Here is a 23,171-nt window from a genome sequence, read left to right as displayed (position 1 = left end):
GAAACATTGGTTATGGTGGTTTGGTGTGGATGGGGGACATAAGCCTGCTGGTAGGATTTTAAAGAATGATTGGGAAGTGAGTGGGAACAGTTTCTCAGATCTATAACTGAAAAAGGAAGAAAGCACTAATGAAATGCCGGGAGGATTTGCAGAATTTGAGTGACAATAATGTCTCTGAGGACACCATAAGATTACTTAATACATTGTACTTACAGGCTTCTATCTCTAATGTCCATTATGAAAGTAGAAGAATGAGTTTGCCTAATCACAGCTATTAAGATAGTTTTAATTTTTTAGGTAAATTTGTGTGACTTTAAAGCTATTTCATTTTTAAGTAGTGGGAGCAAGGACACAATTGATCAAGTCACTTTAGCTATTTTTACCCCCCCAAAATGCATCCTAGAAACTTGCTCAATAAAAATAAAATTGTGCCTTAGTTTTTTTTCTCACTGTACAAAGAATTATGCTTCTCTTGGCTTCTGAACACTGGGGATTCCTTATATGCTCTTTGGCAGATTAAAAAAAGGTAAAGATTTATGGCCAAGGAAAGCATTTCTGAAAAAGGTGCTCCACATTGTCTTTGTGTATGTGCATAAATTATAAACAGAACTCAGGGGCACCACCACTATAATAGCTTTTTGCTCTCTTTGAAGAAAATGGAAAATGCTGACTTAGGGGCTACTGCTTGTATTTCCTTTAATGAATCTTCTAAGCTTGAATGATTTTAAATAGGATATTTATGTTCCTTGGTTATAGCAGGCCAAGTACTTAAAAAGATACATGTGATTAAAATATCCAAACTAATAAATATATACAGACATATTTAGTAAAAACTACTGTTCATAGTAATAATAGTAATGATAGTAATAAATGCCACAGCTAAAGACTTTGAGGAGAATTCACAGTCAAGGAAAACAACCACCAAATCACATGTATTTGGAGAATTTGATTAGACTTCTATACTTAAGTTTAATAATTATGTTGAAGATTAGTGAACAACTCTTGGCACAAGAATTGTCATGACAGACAGGCAGCCTTACCCAACTCAAATAAATAACTTAATGGGCTTTTTTTTCTTTATTAACCACTTGGTAAATGTGAATTGAAGTCTAGTTTTTAACAAAGACATATAGGTTATGACTTTATTATCTCTGATTTGCATAATAGATTATGAAAGTCTCAATGCTTTGTACTCTTGGTATACCTGCAAGCGTTTTAGTTTCTATCTATGTTAAAAAAATTACTTTCAGATTTGGCTTTTTATTTCTGGAAATATGTTTACATGAATTCATTAACCTATCTATATTACTTGTAAGATCTTAAAAATTTCTTCATCCCCTGAGTTTGAAATTGTTTTACCCGTCACCCTCATGTCAGTTCTGTTATTTTATTACTAAACCTAGGTAATAGTATTAAAGCTGCTGTTCTTACTTCATGATGATAGTTTATATTTACACCTACATACATTATATATATTATATTTGTACCCATATACATTATCTGCTTCTGGTAGGGATTAGCGGCTCTGAAGATTTTTGTAAAATGTAGCATATGCGACTCATAATATAATATATTTAGAAAATTATACCACAATAGCATGTATTTTATTTAACTAAACTGTTATGAAAAATACTGACCTCATTAAGCAAGAACTGCTCTTCCAGAGAATTTTCAGACACATTTAATTCTATAACTCAGATATGTCAGAAAATCACTAAGGGATCATTATCATTAGCCCCTGAAAGCCAAGAGTCTCATAGAACCTGAAGAAAGTAGTCTTTGATTAGTGAATAATGATGATTTGTTGCATGGACTAAAGCTTTTTTTCTAGAGATTTCTACATCAAACTTCTGTTTCTCTTCCTATTTGAAGTAGTATCTGTGGCAAACCAATGTAATTTGAGTTACAAGCAATGACTATGTTCCTTTTAGGTTTTTTCATTCAACTTTGTAATATATTCCACCTGTTTTCAATATCTACATATATAGAGATATAGATATATGTATATATTTCTAACGTCGCCCTGGAAAGGAAAAGATCTCTAACATACTTACTACATGTTTTGGTAAATTCAACCGTAAAATAATTTGAAAGCCTTGAGGTATCTCTGTTCATAATTATGAGGTTAGAAATTCCCTACAGCCGGAATATATGGAAAGTGTCAAGTCAGAAAGGGAATCTCCCTTAGTTTCCCAAAATACACCAGCCAAAGGCTTGCTTTTTCTGCTTGAGAATAATAGTTAGTCAATCTAGTCTATGGAGAAGTTTTTATGCAATTGAAATAAGATAAATTAAGACAGTTATAGTGAATTGTTTTACAAAGTTAACTGTTCTGACGCTTTTATTTGAACTATGTCTTTCTCACCAGTTTAGCTTTAAATTACCATTTTATATAACGATATTTACATTAGATATATTTATTCTTTCAGATTTCTTACTTTGAGAAATTAATAGTTAACTTCAACAGTCTCCTTTTGGCAGAATCTGTGGCTGTTGGGAAAAGTGGAGCAGATACTTGGATGTATAGAACTATGGGTTGTGGGGAGGGGGATAGAGAAGCCAAGAGAAGGTAAAGAAGAAAGGATCAGAATGTAGACAAATGGTTGATTTTTAAGAGCTAATTAACAAATTGTCCACTGGAAAGACATGAGGTTAGGTTTAGAGATTTCTTTGCGTATCTGTTCATGTGGACACCATCTCTTGACTCCAAGTGCAAGGTGCTGTGTTGGGTGCTTCAAGGCAATTTCCCAAATGTGTCTAATCCTGAGAATCACCTGGACTCTTGTTACACCAATTTTTAGCAGTAGGAGCCATGGATCTGGAGACATTGAGAAATTTTGTGTTAAAAGACAGAAGATATAGTAGATTTTTTCTTTGCTCTTGAGCAATTTATAAACTATCCTTATCTTTCTAAGCCTCAGTTCCTTTATCGATGAATTGTAGATAATAATACTTTCCTTGTCAATTTTCAAGGTAAATGAGGTAAAAGGAAAATGTCCACAGAGAGTTACTGGGGCTTGTAAAAGGGTTAAAGTTTGTAATTTTAATTGATTGTGTGAGTAGTCAGATGGTTTTGAGAAAGAAAGGAAGTTAGGGCAGACAAAGAAGTTTTTAAAAACAATCATCTTCTCAAAGTTGTTTCCCAACTTTATTATCTGGGTTTTATTTAATAAAAGAATTTGAAATATTCCTTGATGTGTCTGTTTTTCTTTGCCTGTTCTTCTCTTGTGCCAACTCAACTGTTCATCTCAAATTATATATATTAAATCATAAACACATGCTTCTAACAGTTATATTAGGCATTTATTTAACCTAACCCCTTCTGTCCCAGACAAGTACCATTAATACTGCCTTAAAGCATCAAGCATACCACCTGGCATTTGAGTCAAGAAGCATTTGCTGAATTGACTGATAAACCTCTAAATCTGACCCCATCTCTTTCCAATGTACTAGTCGCTAGACAACCTTATGTTCGGACTTTCAAGGACACTTGGGGAAAACTAGTTCATCATTCTCTTTGATATTTATTGTGGAGGTTTGTTTTATTTTTTGTGTTAACAAAACCTCTTGTCAGAAAGATTTCCTTACCTCGACCCTAAATCTCATATTGTATTTTAGCATGCTTCTGTATTTACATTGTGGGATTATTTTTATTAATATACAATAAACAAGTTGTGTTTCTTGGAGGTAATTACTGGGAATAATTTTTTTCTGTGATTATTAGCTTCTTTCAGTAACTGATTTTTTTTTATTCATTTAGCAGCAGCAACAGAAGAACCAGAAGTGATCCCAGATCCCGCCAAGCAGACAGACAGAGTGGTGAAAATAGCAGGAATCAGTGCTGGAATTTTGGTGTTCATCCTCCTTCTCCTAGTTGTCATATTAATTGTAAAAAAGAGGTAAGGCCTAATATTGTCCTGTCCCGCTCACTTAACCATTTATGTCACTGGTTTTAAAAACCTGTTTTTCTCAAGATCCTTTAAATTAGAACAAACAACAGGAAGAAAATTTTAATTTTAACAATGTTGTCAGCACCTGAGTCTATTGGACATGCTTTCTAATAAATTCTTATTTGGTTATTTGCAGTTTAATTTTGGATATAAACATATGCTTTTTGTTAAGTTGACCTAGAAATTAATATCCGAATTTAAATGTCTCAAATGCAAAGGTACTTGAGATCATTTATCTTATATTTGAAGTGTTATTATTAACAATGGCAAAATATGGATTTATTGTGATACTTGGGCTGTGGTCTGGGAATTATTTTGTGCTCTTTTTCTGTATTTTTCTACTTCTTGGCTACAAATAAGATATGAGAAGAATATAAATATTATTTAGTAATATTGTACATTAAATATTCATTGACTAAAAATTTTAGCCTTTTAAAATAGACAGTAAATTGTTTTAATTGAACATTAATTTTTTATACTATATCAACTAATATCACCATCTTCTGACGTTACTTGAAGATACTGAGACCTACTGGAATTTAAACTGAGCTTTGCTCTGGAGACCAAAGTATATTCCTGATGAAAAGCATTTCAAAGTACACAGTTTTTATAATTTGAGCTTTTGTACATTATATAAAATGCCATAAATCTGTAAGGCATTGTCTTGGAAACTAATATAGCACTCTAATCCTTCCCATCATGTAGTTGGGATAATGCTACAATTTGGAAGGACTTTAAAAAAAATATTCATAAGCAAAAGTACAGTCCTAAAATAGTTTGGTGTATAGAAGTGGTTGTGATCAGTGAATTCTATTGAAAAATATAATAAATGATGTTGCTTATATTACATTAAATTATCTAGTTTACTATTATAGTTATTTTATACTTGAAATAAAGCATTAACATTATAGATAAGACTCATACTACATGTTTTAATGATTCCATCAGAGTTTATTTTAATATATTGCCTCTTTACGATTATCCCCTGGAGATATATATGTTGGAGAAGACACATCTGCATTAGAAACATTAGGTATGCATTATAGTGTTTTGTGTTAAATTAGCTACATACGTGCTTTCCCCAAATAGTGCTTTCTCTTGCTGTTGTCTCCCTCTGTGGTTGGAAAATACATCATATGTGAGGCAAAAGTTTTAAGTATTTTAGCAATAAAAATTTGCCAGTAAAGATCAATAAAAATCACCAAATGTAACCTTCAGACCTTATGTCTCTGTTTAGTTTAAATTTGTATTTGGAGACTTAAGTAAACAATTTAGAGAGTAAAGTTAACTAAACATTGCTTCACAATGTTCTGGTCACTTCAGATTGGATATAAACATGAAAGTGGCTTCTGATTATGTCCTCATTAAGCTAGAATTGGGCTAAACTATTCAGTTTTATTTGTTATTTATTTGAAAACATTCATTTGTCTTGATAACTCTCCCTATCCAGGCCTCTGATTTAGCAATAATGAAAAAATTGAAAAATTAACCTCCTAAAGTATGCTAAAACCATCACTAAGCAAGATTTTGGGGGAAGGTAAAATGCTCCGACAGCTCTCTAAAATTGTGTAATATGACAACTTGATTTTCTGGTTCATATATTAAATGGTTAAGTTAATGAGCCTCTCTATTAAAATATTTAACATTTGAGCTTTCATAGTTATGCTTTGATTGTCTTTTGATAGAAAGTATGCTAGGGCTTTTGCTTCTGTTCCTCACCATCACCTTTATACCCAGGAAAAGCTGCACTTTTATAGATAGATCAGGTTTCATTATTTAGATATGTTACCTTCTAATATATAGTATTTATATCTACATTACTTGAATTTCTTACTTACCAAAGCAATTTTGTAATGACTTTTACTCATATGCAGCATGTCACACATGTACCATGTATGCTTTAATCACAAGTATGTTTATCATACATATAAAAAAGTATAGATATAGCAGCATTGCATTGGATATTATCATCAAGTATAGCTTAAAACTATTAATATAAAATGTTTCCCTTTTAATATATAAATTTATAATAAAAATAATGGAAAAGGAAATTACTTTAGCCTCTTATCTACATTTTAGTGGGAAATTGTTAAGTTTGACTTTATCCCTCACTGGGATGAATACATGTAGATATATTTCTTATGCGGAAAACAGTTCCATGTCTTTTTGGTTGTTTTGCAAAAGAATGGTGTGTAATTCAATTGAGTAAAGTTTTACAGCTAAGGATATGTATAAAGTAAGTTTTTAGGCTAAGAAAAGGGATATTGCATCTTTCAAAACGCAATGTCATTTTTTAATTTAATCGCTATTCAATTATTTCCAAATGTATGCCATTTTTTCATTGGTTGTGTATTATATTTTACATGCACAGCATGAACACATTAATAACTCAAACATAAATTTGAAATTATGTTTCAATACAGTAAATGTTTGTGTGTGATATCATGTTCACATGCATCTACTGTAGAAGTATCTTTGTGTATATATAGTATATGGTATATATGTATATTCACATAACATGTATATACCTATGTACCATTAAGATATAATAACTTGTTTGTAGAAATTTAGGTGTTATTCTGTATATATGATATATTAACATAATAGATCTTTATGTTTTATATCTAAAGAAAAATAATCTATATAGTACACAAGTTCTATGCACAGCTGTTCCATCTGTCATATTTAGATAATGGATGATATTATGCTTAACTGCATGTTGAAAATACACAATCCATTTAATTTTTCAATATTTTGGCAATAAGAAATATCAGCATGTTATTTTTTCCAAATTATGTATTTTAAATTTTATTTTTATATTGCATATCTGTCTGTTTAATTGCATGGCAAAAAAACTAACAATGCATGAGCAAATTGAAATGCAAAGCAAAAAAAACATGAATTTTATTTTATTTTATTTTATTTTTTAACGCACATTTTTCTGCTTTATTGAATGTGACAGAGTCACGCTTTTCATTCACCATTGCTTCTCTTTTTCCACTGTCTGTGATTTGCTTGCCAGGAGGAGCTACTATTCTTACTCCTACTACCTGTAAGTAGAAAATGGGTGATGTACAACTTTACATGTGTTAAGGATGCAGTATCCCTTTTCAAAAACAAAACAGAATGCTTGCAATTTTGGTGACATTTCAAAAAAAAAGTTTTTTCAGACTCTAAAACTATAAACTTTATCTATCACCTATTTTGCCAATCTTTTTAAAAAGGGATATTGTATTTCTGTATGTCCAGCTACTTTTAATTTAGTTATAATTTCCATAAGTAGCTTTAGTCTAGAGCCAAAAACATAATTTATTTACTAAAGTTAAACCTGTACCTTATCTTAGCAATATGGCACTTCACTCATCTGGTAAATAAGAGATAGTGGTTGTAACTCACGAATCACTATCTTTATGTAGCATTGTTATGTCTGACAAAATGAGCCAAGTGGTGTGTTTATGGAACACTCAAAATGCCTTTATAGGATGCAAATTAGTTCAGGTCTGCATGTGATAACATCTTTCTCCGTATTTCTAGGAATCCAAGATGGGTTATAGCTTCAGAACATCTTTGGTCCGGCCATTAAGGCAATCATTGTGCTTTTGTTAAAGAAAAAAAAGTAGAAAAATCATGGTGTTGCAGCAACAAAGAAATAAAAATTCTTTTTAGAGGAAAAAAATGAGTTTATTGTAACTTAAGTAGGACAAATGTTTTCTAAAACTACAGCCAAAAAAACCTTTGTCAACTAGGAACAGATATAGGCATCACATTGCTCCTTTTCTCTTCCAGAGTCTGTAACTCTTCCGAAACTCAAGCATGGTATGTTCATTTGGATAAGGATGGGGAAGATGGTCCATTCTATTTCCTGAGTCATTTTTCAGCTTATCACCTTATATGCCAGAGTAGTTTTTCATCCAAATCAAAGGAACATTACAGCAAAGCATTCTTGGACTTTGCTTGACCAGTATTTGATCCACCACCTTTCAAGGTTTAAAGATTGAAATTAAGTATGTTTGGGACACATATCCCACAGCATTTAAATCACTAGGTAAATTCAAGCTAGCTTTGCAGCAAAACCTTTTATAAGAGTCTCCATTCTCCATGACTATAACACAATTCTGCCAACATTTTAAATATTATAAGTGTTTTGCTTCCTAAAATCTGCTAAACCAAGCAGCTGTACACTAACAGTGCTCCTAACTTATTGTGATGAATCATAATATCCTTGTTAAATTATGTTTGATGAAGCCAGAGATAATCAACTGTGCCATTTCATACAATGATGGAGCACTTTCCCCCTTTATGGCCCACCCATACATCCACCTGCAGAAGTTTGTGCTGTTGGCTGCTTTGATAATGAAAGTCATTTGCACATCTGTCAAACTCAAAGTAGTTGCAAAACGAATTGCTTAACTGTTCTGAAGTGCACATTATGTATGCTAGCTACTCAGGAGGAGACAAAGCATCAAACATACTGGAATCACTAAGTATTTAATTATGAGACTGTCAATAAGCTTAACATTAACCATTGATGTAGCTCTGATGTTAAAATGAGATTCCCTTTTTTGGTGGATAGACAACATTTCTGTGTTCCAGACAATGTAACAGGTTATACTAATATTATTATAGTACATGGGGCTACTGGTAATTTTAATCATAACTACAGATATTATCACAGAGATATGCTTTTAAAGGCTGCTTAACCATACCTAGTGATGCTTATCTGGATTAGAAGGGTTTTTAAAAATAAAAATAGATATAAATTAGAGAAGAGCTTAAAAGAAAACCAGATGTGATCTTTGAGCTAATATTCATTGGCATTGTCATAGTTACTATCTGTTTTTGATCAAAACACTTAACACTGATGTCAATTTTTCTTTGTTTTAGAAGAACTTGAATGAAAGCCTACCTCACAGGGTTGTTGTGAGGATTGAGGTATAAAAACCAAGGTGATAATTCATGGCTGGCAGATATTAACAAAGGTCATATTTCCCCATAATTTGTCAACTAATCTAGGTTTGTGAATCTGAAAAGTTAAAGTCCTTCATTGCATGAAAATTTTAACCTGTCATGCATTTGACAAATTCATTATTGTTTTTCTCCAATCATGAACTACATATAAATTACACATATTTTAAAGTAAAGCCTCAGGGTTTAAATTTTTCTTTTCTATTGGCTTTGAACTGCTCATCTTCAAAATTTTAACATTGTTCTGAATCCAAATTTCAGTTTGTGCTATTTTTATTCAATTCAGTCTCTCATATTTTTTGAGAAATGAATTTATTCTTCTTATCCCAGAAACAAAGATTGAAAGTTATTTCCTAAAGCAATTTTTGCTGTTTTAAAATTTACAAATGGCAAAATATTTATTGTATATATTTTGTTGAAATTTATAACGACTAGTGTTCAACTGCTAGAGTAAATACTGGTGTATATTAACTAGTGTTCAACTGCTAGAGTAAGTAGTGCCACTTTGAAATGTGTCAATTTAAAAAGTGTAAGCAACCAGATACAGCGTAAGAGCTTAGCCTTTAGAACCAGGTCATTCTTCATTGCTTATTAGATAAATAACCTTGGGCCAGTTATTTAATTCTCCTGAGCCTCATTGAACTTATCTATACAATTAGAATCCTTGTGCCTTTTTCAGCAGATTGATCTGAGAATTGAGTTAACAAATGAAAAGTGCCAAGTATATAACAGGCCTAATTCATCTGTTCAACAAGTATTTATTGAAGCCTGCTATGTGCCAGACACTGCATCAAGTGCCAAGCCTATGCAGATCATCCTTCTCTTTGTGGAGCACATAGTGGGGAAAACAATTGAAAGATATTTGCACCTATCAATCAATAACACTCATTACAGGCGAAGAATGTGGTAGTATAGAAAATACCTAGGCTGACTTGAGAAAGGTTGCTTTGGAGTCAGGCATATAAACCCTCCCTGATGAAGTGTCTATTACACTGAGACAGAACAGATAGATTTTAGCCAGATATTACAGGCAAAAAAATGTTGCAGGTTAAAGAACAAACATCTTGTATGATGGCCTAGTGGGAAGTTTGGAAAGTGAAAGTCCATAGGCTAAATGTGACCTTATGATGTTTCATGTGGCCCATACACTGTTTCAAAAAATAAAATCACTTGAAGAAAATCAAGAAAATTAACATCAATCAGATTTATGGCTTGTCTTTAAAAAAAAAAAAATTAAGCCAGAAAGAAGTTCAACAGTGGGATCAAATGCCAGTAGTCACTTAGGCAAGTTGCCCCTAAACTGCTTTCCAGTTCTTCACAGCCATTACCCTTCCTTATGGTATCTTGCCACTGACAGCAGCACTCATTTATATTACCTGTCTGAAACCTACATATTCATAAAGGATTTTGACCCTCAAGTCTAGAAAAAGATTAATAGCTCTTTGAATGTATAGCACAAATGTTGCTAATAAATGATGGTGGTGATGGTGTAGTGGTAGTTATGTTGGTGGTGGTAATAGTTCTTGTTACACTTTGTCATTGTTTTCTTATTACTAATACTGTGATTCTGTGATTATCATTATTTATTATTTCTAAAATAGCCATCTGCATCCTCGAATCTTAGCTTATGACTATCTTAAACAACATAGTGTCAGATCTGCTGTGTACATGTGTCGTGTGTGTTGTGTATGTACCGCCCTGAGGCCAAGTACTGTAATTCTCAGAGAAAATATATCCTACACTGGAGCAGTCCTCCAATTGCTAGATTGAGGTTGTAAAGGAAAAGCCTTTATACATAAACTCAATCTTTTAAATGAGCCTTTGTAGTATTTGTAGTACATTTACTCTGGTTTGGATATTAATGAGGATCAGAAAAGAATGGCTTAGCTTATAATCTAGTGGAGGTAATGGTGTTCTTAAAACAACTAAAGATTTCCAAGGCAATATGAATTGCGGCCATAAACTTAGTAACATAATTTGCCTATTACAAGCTTTTAGAGTGCCTTTATTTATACATAAATTTTCTTGTTAGTGTGATTTAAATATTTTATGTGTCTTTAATAGCCCTTTTTCTTGGATGTTTCATATGTAACATTCACAAAGAACTAAAATATATTTTACATCCATGATATGTAAGATAAACATGCCAATATTTGAGTAGTTCATAATTCTAATGCTGTTAATAGCCAATCCCTTAAATCATATGCCTTTCTGCATTTATAAAGCATTGCTGTAGTTAGTTGATAGTATGCCATGTGGTTCTAATTAGAAAACACATTTTTAATATTTGACCATGTGAATATTCCAAGATGATAATTTTCATGTCTTTCCATACCATATTTTAAAACTTTTCTCACTACTTTTCTTACACAGTATATGATTTAATCCCATATATTCATGTGTACTTGAAATTTTCTAGCAGTGGCTTATTCTAAAAGTCTTCAGATTAGCTTCTGATTAATGTTATAAATATATTGCTAAATATGTTAATGCTACACATTGCATTTTTACTTAATAATAGCACAGAGAATGAAGAATGGGACATGTCTTTGTCTGTTTTAATTTGGTGGCTACAGTAAAACAGACTTGAAAAGTTAAGTTAGTCATGTTATTTCTAAAAGGAACTAAAAGTTGATCAAAAGAATTAATTACCCAGGAGTATCAAAACTTGGCTTTAGCTTGAATATTTATTGAATTACTCTAGTAAGGAGGTATTTATTTTGCTTTTAATAAATATAATTATATTTTATGATATTCAAGGGAACAGGAAATGATGAGAGATTTGGATTGACAGCTTGAATATTGAAATATGCATCTGACAAAATACTTTTATAGCAAGGAGCAAATATAATTGTTTGAATGTCAAACTTAATTCCTGAAATTGTGACCAGTGCTTGGGGTTTCTAAACCATGTTTGTAACATTATCCTCGGGCTCACCTGGACTATTTATTGCTGGTGTTAACTCTCCTGCAAGCCTCAAACACTAAGGATTCCCTTTTGTATTTGCCTTGGCAGCAAACTTGCTAAAAAACGCAAAGATGCCATGGGGAATACCCGGCAGGAGATGACTCACATGGTGAATGCAATGGATCGAAGTTATGCTGATCAGAGCACTCTGCATGCAGAAGATCCTCTTTCCATCACCTTCATGGACCAACATAACTTTAGTCCAAGATGTAAGTTTTTCATTAAAATTTTAATAAATGATGTTACAACTCATTTCACTTTGAATTCTACACGTTACCTTTTGAGTAATGAGAGAGAGTAGGAAAGTGAGGGGAGAAGCAGCTAGAAAGAAGAGAAAGAGATGGAGAATATTATGGAATTTACAAGAAGGATTCTCATCAGGATTGATACTGGATTTAGTTTAACTTCAAACTCTATGAATTTTATTACTGTATCACAAGGGATATTCCAAACATACCACTCAGTCCATAGCACGTGTCATTGCTCTAAGTGGAAATACACGATTGCCTACAAAAAGTTAGTTCATGTCAGAATTTATAATTCTTTTTCCATTTGCATCTTCCTTTGTGTAAGATGAAAGTCTCTTTTGTGATAAGAGGAAACAGTAATTCTTTTTGGGAATTATTGACATAGGTAAAATCATTGCATTAAAGTAGTATATTGTAGACTCCTGGAAAATTGCAATACTAAAAAGTTAACTCAGGGAAACATTAGTCTACATGCTCTTAAGTATCTGGTGTGAAGTCCAAAAGTATACTTGAATTGGGGGTTTTGCAAGGCATAGTGAAATTCATCCATCCATCTGTCTTGAAAATTCCTAATGTTGGTCTATGAAGGCAAGGCTTTTAAAATATTTCCACTGAAGTACCATTTAAAAGCAGATGATTTTAATAATTACCCCAGAATCAATATTACTGTTTATTTTCAAATTTCATATGAATGTTATATTCTGTTCTATAGTGCATCTGTTTAAGTTAATTAAATTTAAGTGAAATTGCCTAACTTTGTTTCTTCAAATCCTCAAGTAAAACTGATGCTTGAGGCAGGCAAATCAGGTATATCTCTTGAGTATACTGGCCTTGTATAACTTGGGCCTTATGGCATTTGGCTCAGATCACAGAGATATGCTCACCCTGGTTTGGAAAACATGGGTATAAGCAAAGAAACAATATAAGTATTATCTCCTGTACAAACTATGAACATATGTAATAGTAAGATTGAAAACAAAGTATTTGTAGGTTGTATGCTTGTATGTAAAGAGGGAAGTTTTTTTCTGAATTGTTCAGCTTGGAGAAATTTTTCAGTAACTATTGGATCTAAAATGAAGCCCATCATTTTCTATGTATATATGTATACCAAATTAGTAGTTAGGGATGCTATACATGAGTCATTTTGGAATTTAGTTATAATCATGACAGGGCCTTTCAGATCTGTTTTATTTTTATTTCACTATAGATAAATGATAGAGAAAAACGTAAAATACTATTACTGTTGAAAGTAAGTTTTGCGGAAAATAAAGATGTATCATCTCTTTAACTACTTAATTTGATATTTAATCAATTAAGGTTTTGAAAGCATTCATGCCTCCCAAACTTGTCCATCTATTGCCTACCTTAGGACCTTATTTGAAAGTTTGAATTCAGCAGTGTAACTATAAATATCCACTTATGAACTTAGAGAAAGGATTAAATCTATTTCCCACAGATAACTGAAAAAAATTATTTGGAATGAATATGAGATAATTATTTCTTTAAATACCTTACACTTGATAGATCTAAAATACATGGGTTTTTTTCTTTAATTTTTTAATGTCAAGTTTAATCTTCTGGCTTTTTAAATTAAACAGAGTTCTGAACTATAATTATAGATACACCTCTCTTGATGTTTAGATATAACCCAAGCTGAGAGAGAAAATTTTACGTTTGCAGAATACAGTAATCTGAGAAAGTTTAATAATTATATTTCTTAAGAAAGCATAAATCTATTTTAAAGAAAAAAGATTTTAAACAACAATTCTAGAGCAATATATTCCTTCATGAGCTTTGTTTTCCTGCAGTGCCCAATGATCCACTTGTACCGACTGCTGTGTTAGGTGAGGCCCTAAATCTTTATCATCTTTTCATTGCATGGATCACACCTCCTTGCATGGGTTTGCCCACATAGAGATTATTTACAGTGCAGGAGGCAGCTTGATTTTGAAAATAGACAGCCATGGTATTATCAAAGAGAGCAACTGTGTTCAACCCAATATCAGATCTAGTGGATTTCAAATTAGCAAGGCATGCTATTTAATGTATTCTTCAATTCTTGGTTGTTAGATTTGGAGCAAAAGTACATGGCCCTTAATGTCTGACTGATATTAATGTGTCAAAATTAGTAGAATGAAGCCAAATGCCATCTCAGGGTGCAATGTTGCCTGAATAACTAGTTTATATGTAAAAGTCTACCTAATGGAAAGGGATGTTTCTAAATCCTCCCAATTTATAACCACAAAAGAACAAATTTACAAGTGAATATTAGGATTATGTGCATTTGCTCTAGCTTTTGTCTTTATTAAGAATGTTTTAATGTAGGTAAAGTTGCTAAAATCTTGATGTGGGGTTTGACATTCTACATGAACCTTACCTGATAAGTAATGTTATCTTTCAAGAAATTTAGAACAAGCTACTTGGGTTACCACTGTATAACATCTAAGACAATGCTATTGCTAATGACAATTAAGGCTTTTACAGATGTAAAATTATATTAATTTTTAAACCTACCTATATATTTAAGAATGGAATGGGTTTCATTTCACTTTGTACCCTGTTCCTTGACTAATTATACACCAATGATTAGTAATCAGCTTGCCTGTATGTTCACAGGTTCCATATCAATTTTACCAGCGTTTCTAGTTAAGCTTTAACCAAAGAAATATGGAAACTATCAAATAAATATATCTTGTAAATTCCCAAATGTCATGTTTGTTATTTATATTTAACATTTCTTGTGAACATAAAACTTTAACTTATATTTTATGCTTGTATTTTTGTTATACATACAATCAATGTTCAATTGCATTTTTAAAATATTTTGGAACAACACAACTAACTCAGTTATGTAAAATATACCTCTTATTTACTAAAATAAATATTTAAAATTATAATTTTATAATTACTATAAAGGATATATATTCTAAAATAATCTGAAAAGTCAATGTTCTTCATCTCTACTTGCACTCTCCCTTTGATGTCCACCAATAATGGTTAGGAAGTGAACTGGGGATTTGCCCCAGGGAGTGGTCTTATCACACAGGGAGGAGCCATAAATCATGATCACTGGGGATCATTAAGGAGACATCAGATGCCTCTGAAAATGTCATCTTCTGCTAAGCACTGTAGAATGCTGTCAGTATAAAGTTAATAAATAAATTTCAATTAAAATATTGAGAACTAATTGGAAAAAAATTAGTTGCCTAAATGTTCAAAGTTTCCTTACAATAATTTTCTACACATATGTAAAGTCCAAGTCTCGGTCCTCCTGTGGATTTACAATATGAACTCATAAAAATACCCTACATCTTTGTTTTCCCATCTATAAAACAGTATAATAATTCCTACCATACCTTTTTCACGGGGTTTTATTATAAAGAGAAAATTAGATGATGTGTATGAGTTTTATAAACTGTAATAATTATCATAGTAATTTTCCCTGTGAAAAAGGATATTCATGTTTAAGGAAAGCTAGATTTAACACAACAGAGTCATAAAGTCTAGTTATATAAACATTCATCACACATTTTATTTAATTTTGAAAGTCAAGCTGGTTTTAAAAATATATTGGCATTCTTTAAAAGCTAAATATCTCATTAATCATATTAGATGTAGAAATGATTTGTTGTATTTTTCATCATTCTTAGGATTGTGGTCTTTAGAGTTTTGCATCCAATCATTTTTGTATTTATAATGCAGTTTCTGAAATCACTTCGAATATTGCTTAATGCTAATACTTACTGATTTAAAAGGGCTTAGAAACTTTTCATACTGATTCGTATTTTTGGTTTTTGTGTTTTACTGCTTCATTGGGTTTAAGTTCCTATAACAGGTAAGTGTATTGCAAAGAACTCTAGAAAACCTTTCAATCAAGGATGTATTTCAAGTTATTATTCTTAAATGTATAATAAGGATAATGATTAGTACATGTACCCTCACTACTAGTCACATTATTAGGTGGTTTAATGAGGTGGAAATGTATTGAGATTAATAATGCATATGTGATTATTTTAAAGACCTTACTGCTCATTGTACTACTGTATTAAAGTTTAATGCAAAACAAAAGGCACTGTCTATTTTATATTGGGACACAATCATCTGTAAGATTTGGAATATGGGTGAATTCTGTGTTTCTCACTGAGCCTTTTTCAATTGTAAATATTCTGCTACTCCAGCAGGTAAAAGTGAGCTCTGGGGCTGCTCCACTGAGCCCTGGCTACCTTCTTCCAGCTTGAGTGATTGCATTTTGCCTCTCTGACGTTATCTGTTCTCTTTACTTCTCATCCTTAACTGTATATTCTGCGGCAGTGCCCAAATCAATTGCTTCTGAATTTAATTTTTCTGGGGAGATGTATTTATTCTTTATGTCGGTCTGTTGATTGTAATATTTTAACAGAAGTAGATCCATTGACTTTGGTCACATAGTGAGAACAGGAAACTCTCATGAATCATGTTTGCTAGCCAATGTTTTTGTGTAGAGGGGTGGGCAAAATCTGAGTAAAAGACATGAATTCACTTGAGTGGTTAGGTCACAACAGAATCTATCAGGGATTTTTTGATTCAATGTGGTATTTTTAGGAATGAATGCAAAAAAAAAAGCATTCAGCTTAATAAGAGGGAGTAAAGATAAATGCAATCAAGCTAAATTACAGAGGCACACAAATCTGATTGTAGGGTTTTTTTTTTCCCTTCTCCAGGAAGAAAAAATGTTTATCATGGGGACAACAATTCATTTTTTGCTATATCCTATTTGTAGAGTTGGTGATAGAACAGGCAAATGTACTAGAACTTGAAATATGTTTATCTGTTAATTAAATATCGTTCTCTACAGTATGCATTATCATTAAAAAAAAAGTTCCCCTAAGTGTGTATTTTCTCTTCTGTTAATGAGTATGACGGTATAATGCTTTTCAAAGTAACACCCCTCAAAACATTTGTTTTTTTTTTTTTAAGTGGTAAGTTTAAATGTGATAAATATGAGCATGCTTCTCATTGTAATGTTTAGTACTTCGGTCATTAAAGTACTGTTTATTCTTCATAGGCAAAAATGTTCTTGTTCTTTTCTTCCTTCTTATGACAGAAAAAGAATTTAAAGTTTCTTTTCTTTTTAAGCTAATAACACAATTGGGAAGGGACTTACGCTTAATTGTGAGTGGTCAGGGATTCAGTTGACTTTTTAATTCATTCATTGGAATATTTATTGAGTGACTGTTATGCATCAGGCACTAGGAATAGAAAGAAAAAAATTCTGTCTCTGTACTGTGTGTTTGGAATTTAGTGAGGAAAATAGCCAAGTAAATAAATGATTAAAATATAGAGCAAGTGAAATGACATGTAAAAATGAATAAGAGGTCATGGGAACATAAAGAAGGAGCTTTGTAACTCAACCTGGAGGGGCCAGAAAAGACTTCCAGAGGAGGAACCCACATTTTGCTCCAGAAGCACGCCCTGATTTCTCTCGCAGCGTGGCCAAGAGACTCAAAATACATTTGCAATAAAAACAATAATAGTAATAAGTCAAGGCAGCAGAGGTTGAATATAAATGCACGTGTAGTCTGGCTAGCAGACAGAGTGGCATCAGGGGGTGATCATGTGGAATGCCCATGTTTCCCAGTGCAGAGTGTGTTGTGGTAAAAAGCCCCAGAGAATAGGGCCACGAGAACAAGAAGAGCAGCCCTTTGGGGATGGGTCACCTAGATCGGGTATCTCTGAGGGAGGTTGGGATATGGTTGGGAAGGAGTTTGGTCGACTTAATAGACCATGAAAACACCTCCACTTGACAGCTGGGTCCTCTGGTCCCACTCTATACTGCTATGACTACAGATGCAAGAAAAACAACTCAGCAAAATTTCCCGCTTAAGCTTTTAAAAGGTCTATCAGATGTCTCCCTGCATCTCACAGTGTCTGTTGTCTTGCTGATATACACATAATATACTCTCACCTGAAACCTTGAGTTTTTGTCTTTGGGGATACTGTCTAGGCCTATACTGTATGATATTTCTTTCCCAGAATTCCTCTTGTTATCAGAAAGATCTTAAGGTCTTAAAATCTTCATTGCATAGATACATATATTAAAGAAGATAACTTTGTCTCTTTTTTAATCTTCTGAAATCTGAAAAATGCCAGATGAGAACCACAGTGCTACAGCAGAGTCCAGTCGCCTTCTAGACGTACCTCGCTACCTCTGTGAGGGGACGGAATCCCCTTACCAGACAGGACAGCTGCATCCAGCCATCAGGGTAGCTGATTTACTGCAGCACATTAATCTCATGAAGACATCAGACAGCTATGGGTTCAAAGAGGAATATGAGGTGAATAAGTTTCGATACTGTATTGAATTTGATTTTTAACTATGATACTCAGTGGAATTTAGCATTTTTTTCCCTCTCTTTAACACAACAAGGAGGGGATTGTTCTGTAGGCTCTCTAATCTAGTGTTTATGAGTGTACAACCAAGTGTGTGTACATGGGAATGGGAAGGGAATGGGGAAAAAAGCACTTCCCAGAGATATATGAGCCTAAATTTATTACAAGAATCTTTAATGTTGGATTCCGTAATTTATTTTACTGTGGTATTAAAAAAAATACTTTGTGTATCTCCCCATGCAAAAATCAAGTAGCAATACACTTTGGGTCCCATTGTTCCATTGCAGATTCTATCATTTGAATGAATCAAGTAGCAGGTACTTCTCTGCCCCTTTTTTTGTTGACCTTATGGTTGAGAAATCAGATGAAGCTTTGTGCTCTAAATATACTACTTGCCACTCTCAGTTTAATTTTATGGATTATTGGTTGAGGGTGGCTGAGAAAAAAAATAGAGCACTGCAAATCTAGTAAACAACACTGAGAAGCCAAAAGAAGGCAGTGGGAAATTCTTCTTCCAACCTTATTTCCCCTTCCTACTAAAACCAAAATACCAGGACTTATCTCACAAAGGCAATGATTTAAAACCAAACATTCCAACAAACATAATATAGCAAAAGGAAAATAGTTCCTTTGCCACCCTTCACTTACTGAGAAATACCAATCTGGGGCATGGAAGGAAGCCAGTCCACTACCCATGAACACATCACAGTATGCACACATTTAAAGTGAAGGAATCCAAGTAATATTTTGCTTTGAAAAGGCCATCCAAAATACATCCAATTTCATGAAGAATCTTTTAAACTCCATATTTTATCTATGGATTACCTGTATACCTTTAATTAGGAGTGTTAATTATCTCTGAATTTTGAAAGTTGATTTTAGATATATGCCAGAAACACTGCCGTGGTAACAAAATAAGTACAAGGAATTAGACTATTCTGCCAGAGCTGGTTCTTTTTGTTCATTTCATGTGTATTCCTGTGTACCTTGCTTCAAAGACCACTGGGCTCTTTGAAGACCCCGTTTCCTGTGTTGAGCAAAGTTTAAGTTCTTTTGCAAAATGAAATTTACACCCGTTTTAAATTGCTGCATATAGTAATTAAACTAGTCAACAAATTCATCTGTTCCCAGATTCTTGAAGAAGGGGACTCTATTTTAATTTTTATATGGTCCCTTGTTGTGAAGACTCACTCTTTTTCATGATCTTCAAAGAACTCAAATGCAATGTATTGCACACAATTTAATGAATAATTATGGAGGGAAGCAGGTTTTCCTTCTACTGTTATAAATGCTAAATGATGGACACTTGAAAGATACTCATTAAAAGCTTTTTTGCAGTTTTGATGCATTATCATTCAATACGTTTTGAAAAGAATGATACTTTGCTACTTCTACCTCTCATTATAGTGATCTTAAATTTAAAATACTTTCAAGGTCCATTTTTTTCCTCTAAAGTTATTTTTTTGTCTTTAATTTGACCTGAATCCAATTTAAGATGAACAAGTATGAATCCAACAAAGCGGCTTCAAGGTCTGAGAATGAAACTTGTTTACTACTGTAGGACTGCTTTCCTCTCTGAGAAAGTGGTTTCTACTATTTGGGGCTTCAGAACAGATAAACCTGATTTTTAAAAAGGAATTAAATTCAGTCTGCTTATTCGTTTTGTTTTCCCAGAGCTTTTTTGAAGGACAGTCAGCATCTTGGGATGTAGCTAAAAAAGATCAAAATAGAGCAAAAAACCGATATGGAAACATTATAGCATGTAAGTTACCATTCAATTCTTGGTGAATGTAAATATTATATGCTTATATGGTTTTAAACTTTAAGAAAAATCCCAGAGAGTGGTGTGTCTGTTTATGAAGTAATCTATTTAATATTAAAACAGCATTTACAATCAGGCTTGAGGGCTCATGCCTGTAATCCCAGCACTTTGGGAGGCCAAGGCAGGTGGATCACCTGAGGTCAGGAGGTTGAGACCAGCCTGGCCAACATGGCAAAACTCTATTTCTACTAAAAATACAAAAATCAGCTGGCTTGGTGGCACGCACCTGTAATCCTGGCTAATCAGGATGCTAAGGAAAGAGAATTGCTTGAACCCGGGAGGTTGAGGTTGCAGTGAGCAGAGACTGCGTTACTGTACTCCAGCCTGGGCGACAAAGCGAGACTCCGTCTCAAAAAACAACAACAACAAACAAAAACAGCATTGGCTATTAGCAGTGATTCTGAAATTGTCATCATCCTCATTAATTAAATTGACTCAGCCACTTCACCCTGTGGAGATAACTTGCTGTTTGATTTCATGTTTGTACATAAATGCATGGGGTGTTACTGAACAGCTAAGACTATCAGGATAATGAAAAAGTAAGATCTTTTCAGTTATAAATTGTTTTAACCCTTCCATCAAACATATTCAAGATTGGGGTGTTATTCTTTCCACGTGCCTTTAATTCTTACTTGGAGCCACTGTCTAAACTCCAGTTGTTCGATGTTATTTATCGTTAGGGACTTCCTCCTGAGTAAGTCCTCAAGATATACATGGGATAATAAAGTCATTATCAGACAAAACCACAGGATCAGTAAAGAAAGTAGCAGATAGTTTAAGTTGTAACTAGCTGCTGATTTACCTAGACCAGTCTGCTCTGAATTTAAATTATTTTAAAGTATCTTATGAATAGCTCAAAATCTAACCTTGATTCTCAGGGAGTAAGAAACTGAGAGCAGGAATTCAAAATTCACTTTTTAATTCTGTGGCTCATTTGCCGTAAAGTGCAGAAGAAAAGGATCCAACCCCTTTTAAAGTCATGACTAAAAAGCAAAATTAGAAGTTAAGTCTAATTCAGTTATGTAGACAATTCTATGACTCAAATGATTACTTACCAGACAATTTCATGTCTCCTAAACACTAACTATGAAGGTTCAAGTCAGTGAAGCTTAAGTCACACAATATTATAAGTGTAATAGCAAGGTTCACTAACATTCTTATATTTCTTCAAAGGACTGATTTGGTAGTAGTATACTATGGATAGACTATGGGCAACCACTGAATTCTTTAGTCTCTACCAATGACATTATCTCAGAACAGGGGAAAAATTTAACAGCTTATATTTATTATTTTAAAATTTTAGATGATCACTCCAGAGTGATTTTGCAACCCGTAGAGGATGATCCTTCCTCAGATTATATTAATGCCAACTATATTGATGTAAGTATTTTTATAGTTAAGTATGTCTACTTTATTGGCTTATATATATGAACCTTTTTGCTTATTACCTATAAAGTGATTGCTAGTTTTTTAAAATATAAAAGTACAAACTGTACACTTTTCTTTGTTCTGCGTCCTAGTACTTACTGACATTGTTGTGCTTTCTTTCACACCTGACTTTGGTTTGGGCTGTAGATTTGGCTGTACAGGGATGTAAGTACCACTATATGTAAATAACAGCACCCTATTATAAATACAAACATTCTTAATTACAGTTATTACTAATGCTCTCTTACTACTAGTTATTTCTGCATGCTTCACCTAATTAGCTTCATACAATATATCTCTGTTCGTTTTTTTGTAATTCTTTCACATGCGTAAAGATCTATTTTACCACCTTCCCTTTTCTTGTGTAGAAAAACAGGACCATTTTTAGCTTTGACAGTTTATTATGTACTCGAGTTGTATTTGTTGATGATTTCTGTTTCTGGCTTTTATTCTTACCCTTCCCTAAACATATGTGAGAAGCTGGATAGTATGATGTGTATTAGTGTTACTGAAATTTTACTTTTTACATTTGACTTCTGACGTTAAAATGAGTAGAGAGACTATTTTGTGATGTGTTGTATTGGCTTTTAAAGTAATAAAATTACTCAGGCAAAATAATTACTAAATTTCAATTGTAAAATACACATATCACACATATATATCGAATCACAGAAATGAAAAAGGTTGCTTCGATCATATATTTCACTGTTAAATTTTGATTACATACATATCTACATGGAAATTCTTTATTTAAAGGAAGTAATTATCAAACAAAATATAAAATATTCTTAAAGGGCAATATATTACATTACCTATAAGGAAGACAGGCTCTTTGTGATACCATCGGGTTCATAATCACCCTGGAGATCTTGGGAATGTTACTTCTCTCTCTGTACCTCAGTTTCCTTATCTTTGCAGTGGGGATAATAATAACAGTACTAACCTCATCACTTTGTTGTGAGAATTCAATGAAGTAATGCATGTTGAGCATTTTGCCCAATGCCTAGCATATATTTAGCACTCATTAAACTTCAACTATTTTTTTTACAATTAAAATCTAGGTGTGCTATAATTAAATTGATTCACAATATGTATAATTATAAGACAAAAGGTGGAGGTATTAAGAATGGTAGCATATGTATACTTTTATAGACCTAAAAGATATGAAACCTAGGACCCAACATTTTATAATTTCCATAAATAGGAAATAATTTTCATTACATTTATTAGGTTCACATTTTAGAGTTATGAATTGTCATTATGTATTTAGTTGAACTAATATATTTTATAAAGCATAGTATATGAGTATATGGGTTCAATTTCTGATCATAATCTTACTCTTATTCATTATATAAATTTATCAAACGTCATTATGTAAAACTAAGCTAATGGTCTAATTTTTAGAATAAAAAAATCAACAG

At 32.7% G+C, this 23,171-nt stretch overlaps 1 protein-coding gene across 5 annotated transcripts in view; it reads left to right on the top strand.

Moving 5' to 3' along the window:
- Window positions 1-23,171, top strand: part of PTPRK (protein tyrosine phosphatase receptor type K) — a 560,471-nt gene that overhangs the window by 510,628 nt on the left and 26,672 nt on the right. The window contains exons 14-21 of one of the 5 annotated variants that reach the window (XM_031012165.3): window positions 3,761-3,899; window positions 11,932-12,092; window positions 13,940-13,975; window positions 15,955-15,966; window positions 18,261-18,445; window positions 20,175-20,262; window positions 21,626-21,702; window positions 21,898-21,915. In XM_031012165.3, coding sequence (XP_030868025.1) covers window positions 3,761-3,899; window positions 11,932-12,092; window positions 13,940-13,975; window positions 15,955-15,966; window positions 18,261-18,445; window positions 20,175-20,262; window positions 21,626-21,702; window positions 21,898-21,915 — 716 coding nt within the window. The remainder of the gene's footprint in view (window positions 1-3,760; window positions 3,900-11,931; window positions 12,093-13,939; window positions 13,976-15,954; window positions 15,967-18,260; window positions 18,446-20,174; window positions 20,263-21,625; window positions 21,703-21,897; window positions 21,916-23,171) is intronic. The other 4 variants (XM_031012169.3, XM_031012168.3, XM_031012171.3 and 1 more) reach the window with 4 other exon arrangements.

The sequence above is a fragment of the Gorilla gorilla genome, chromosome 5 (genome assembly GCF_029281585.2).
Source record: "Gorilla gorilla gorilla isolate KB3781 chromosome 5, NHGRI_mGorGor1-v2.1_pri, whole genome shotgun sequence".
NCBI classification, from domain to species: Eukaryota; Metazoa; Chordata; class Mammalia; order Primates; family Hominidae; genus Gorilla; species Gorilla gorilla.
Note: the sequence above shows the minus strand (reverse complement) of the source record. Positions and strands in the feature narration are given on the sequence as shown.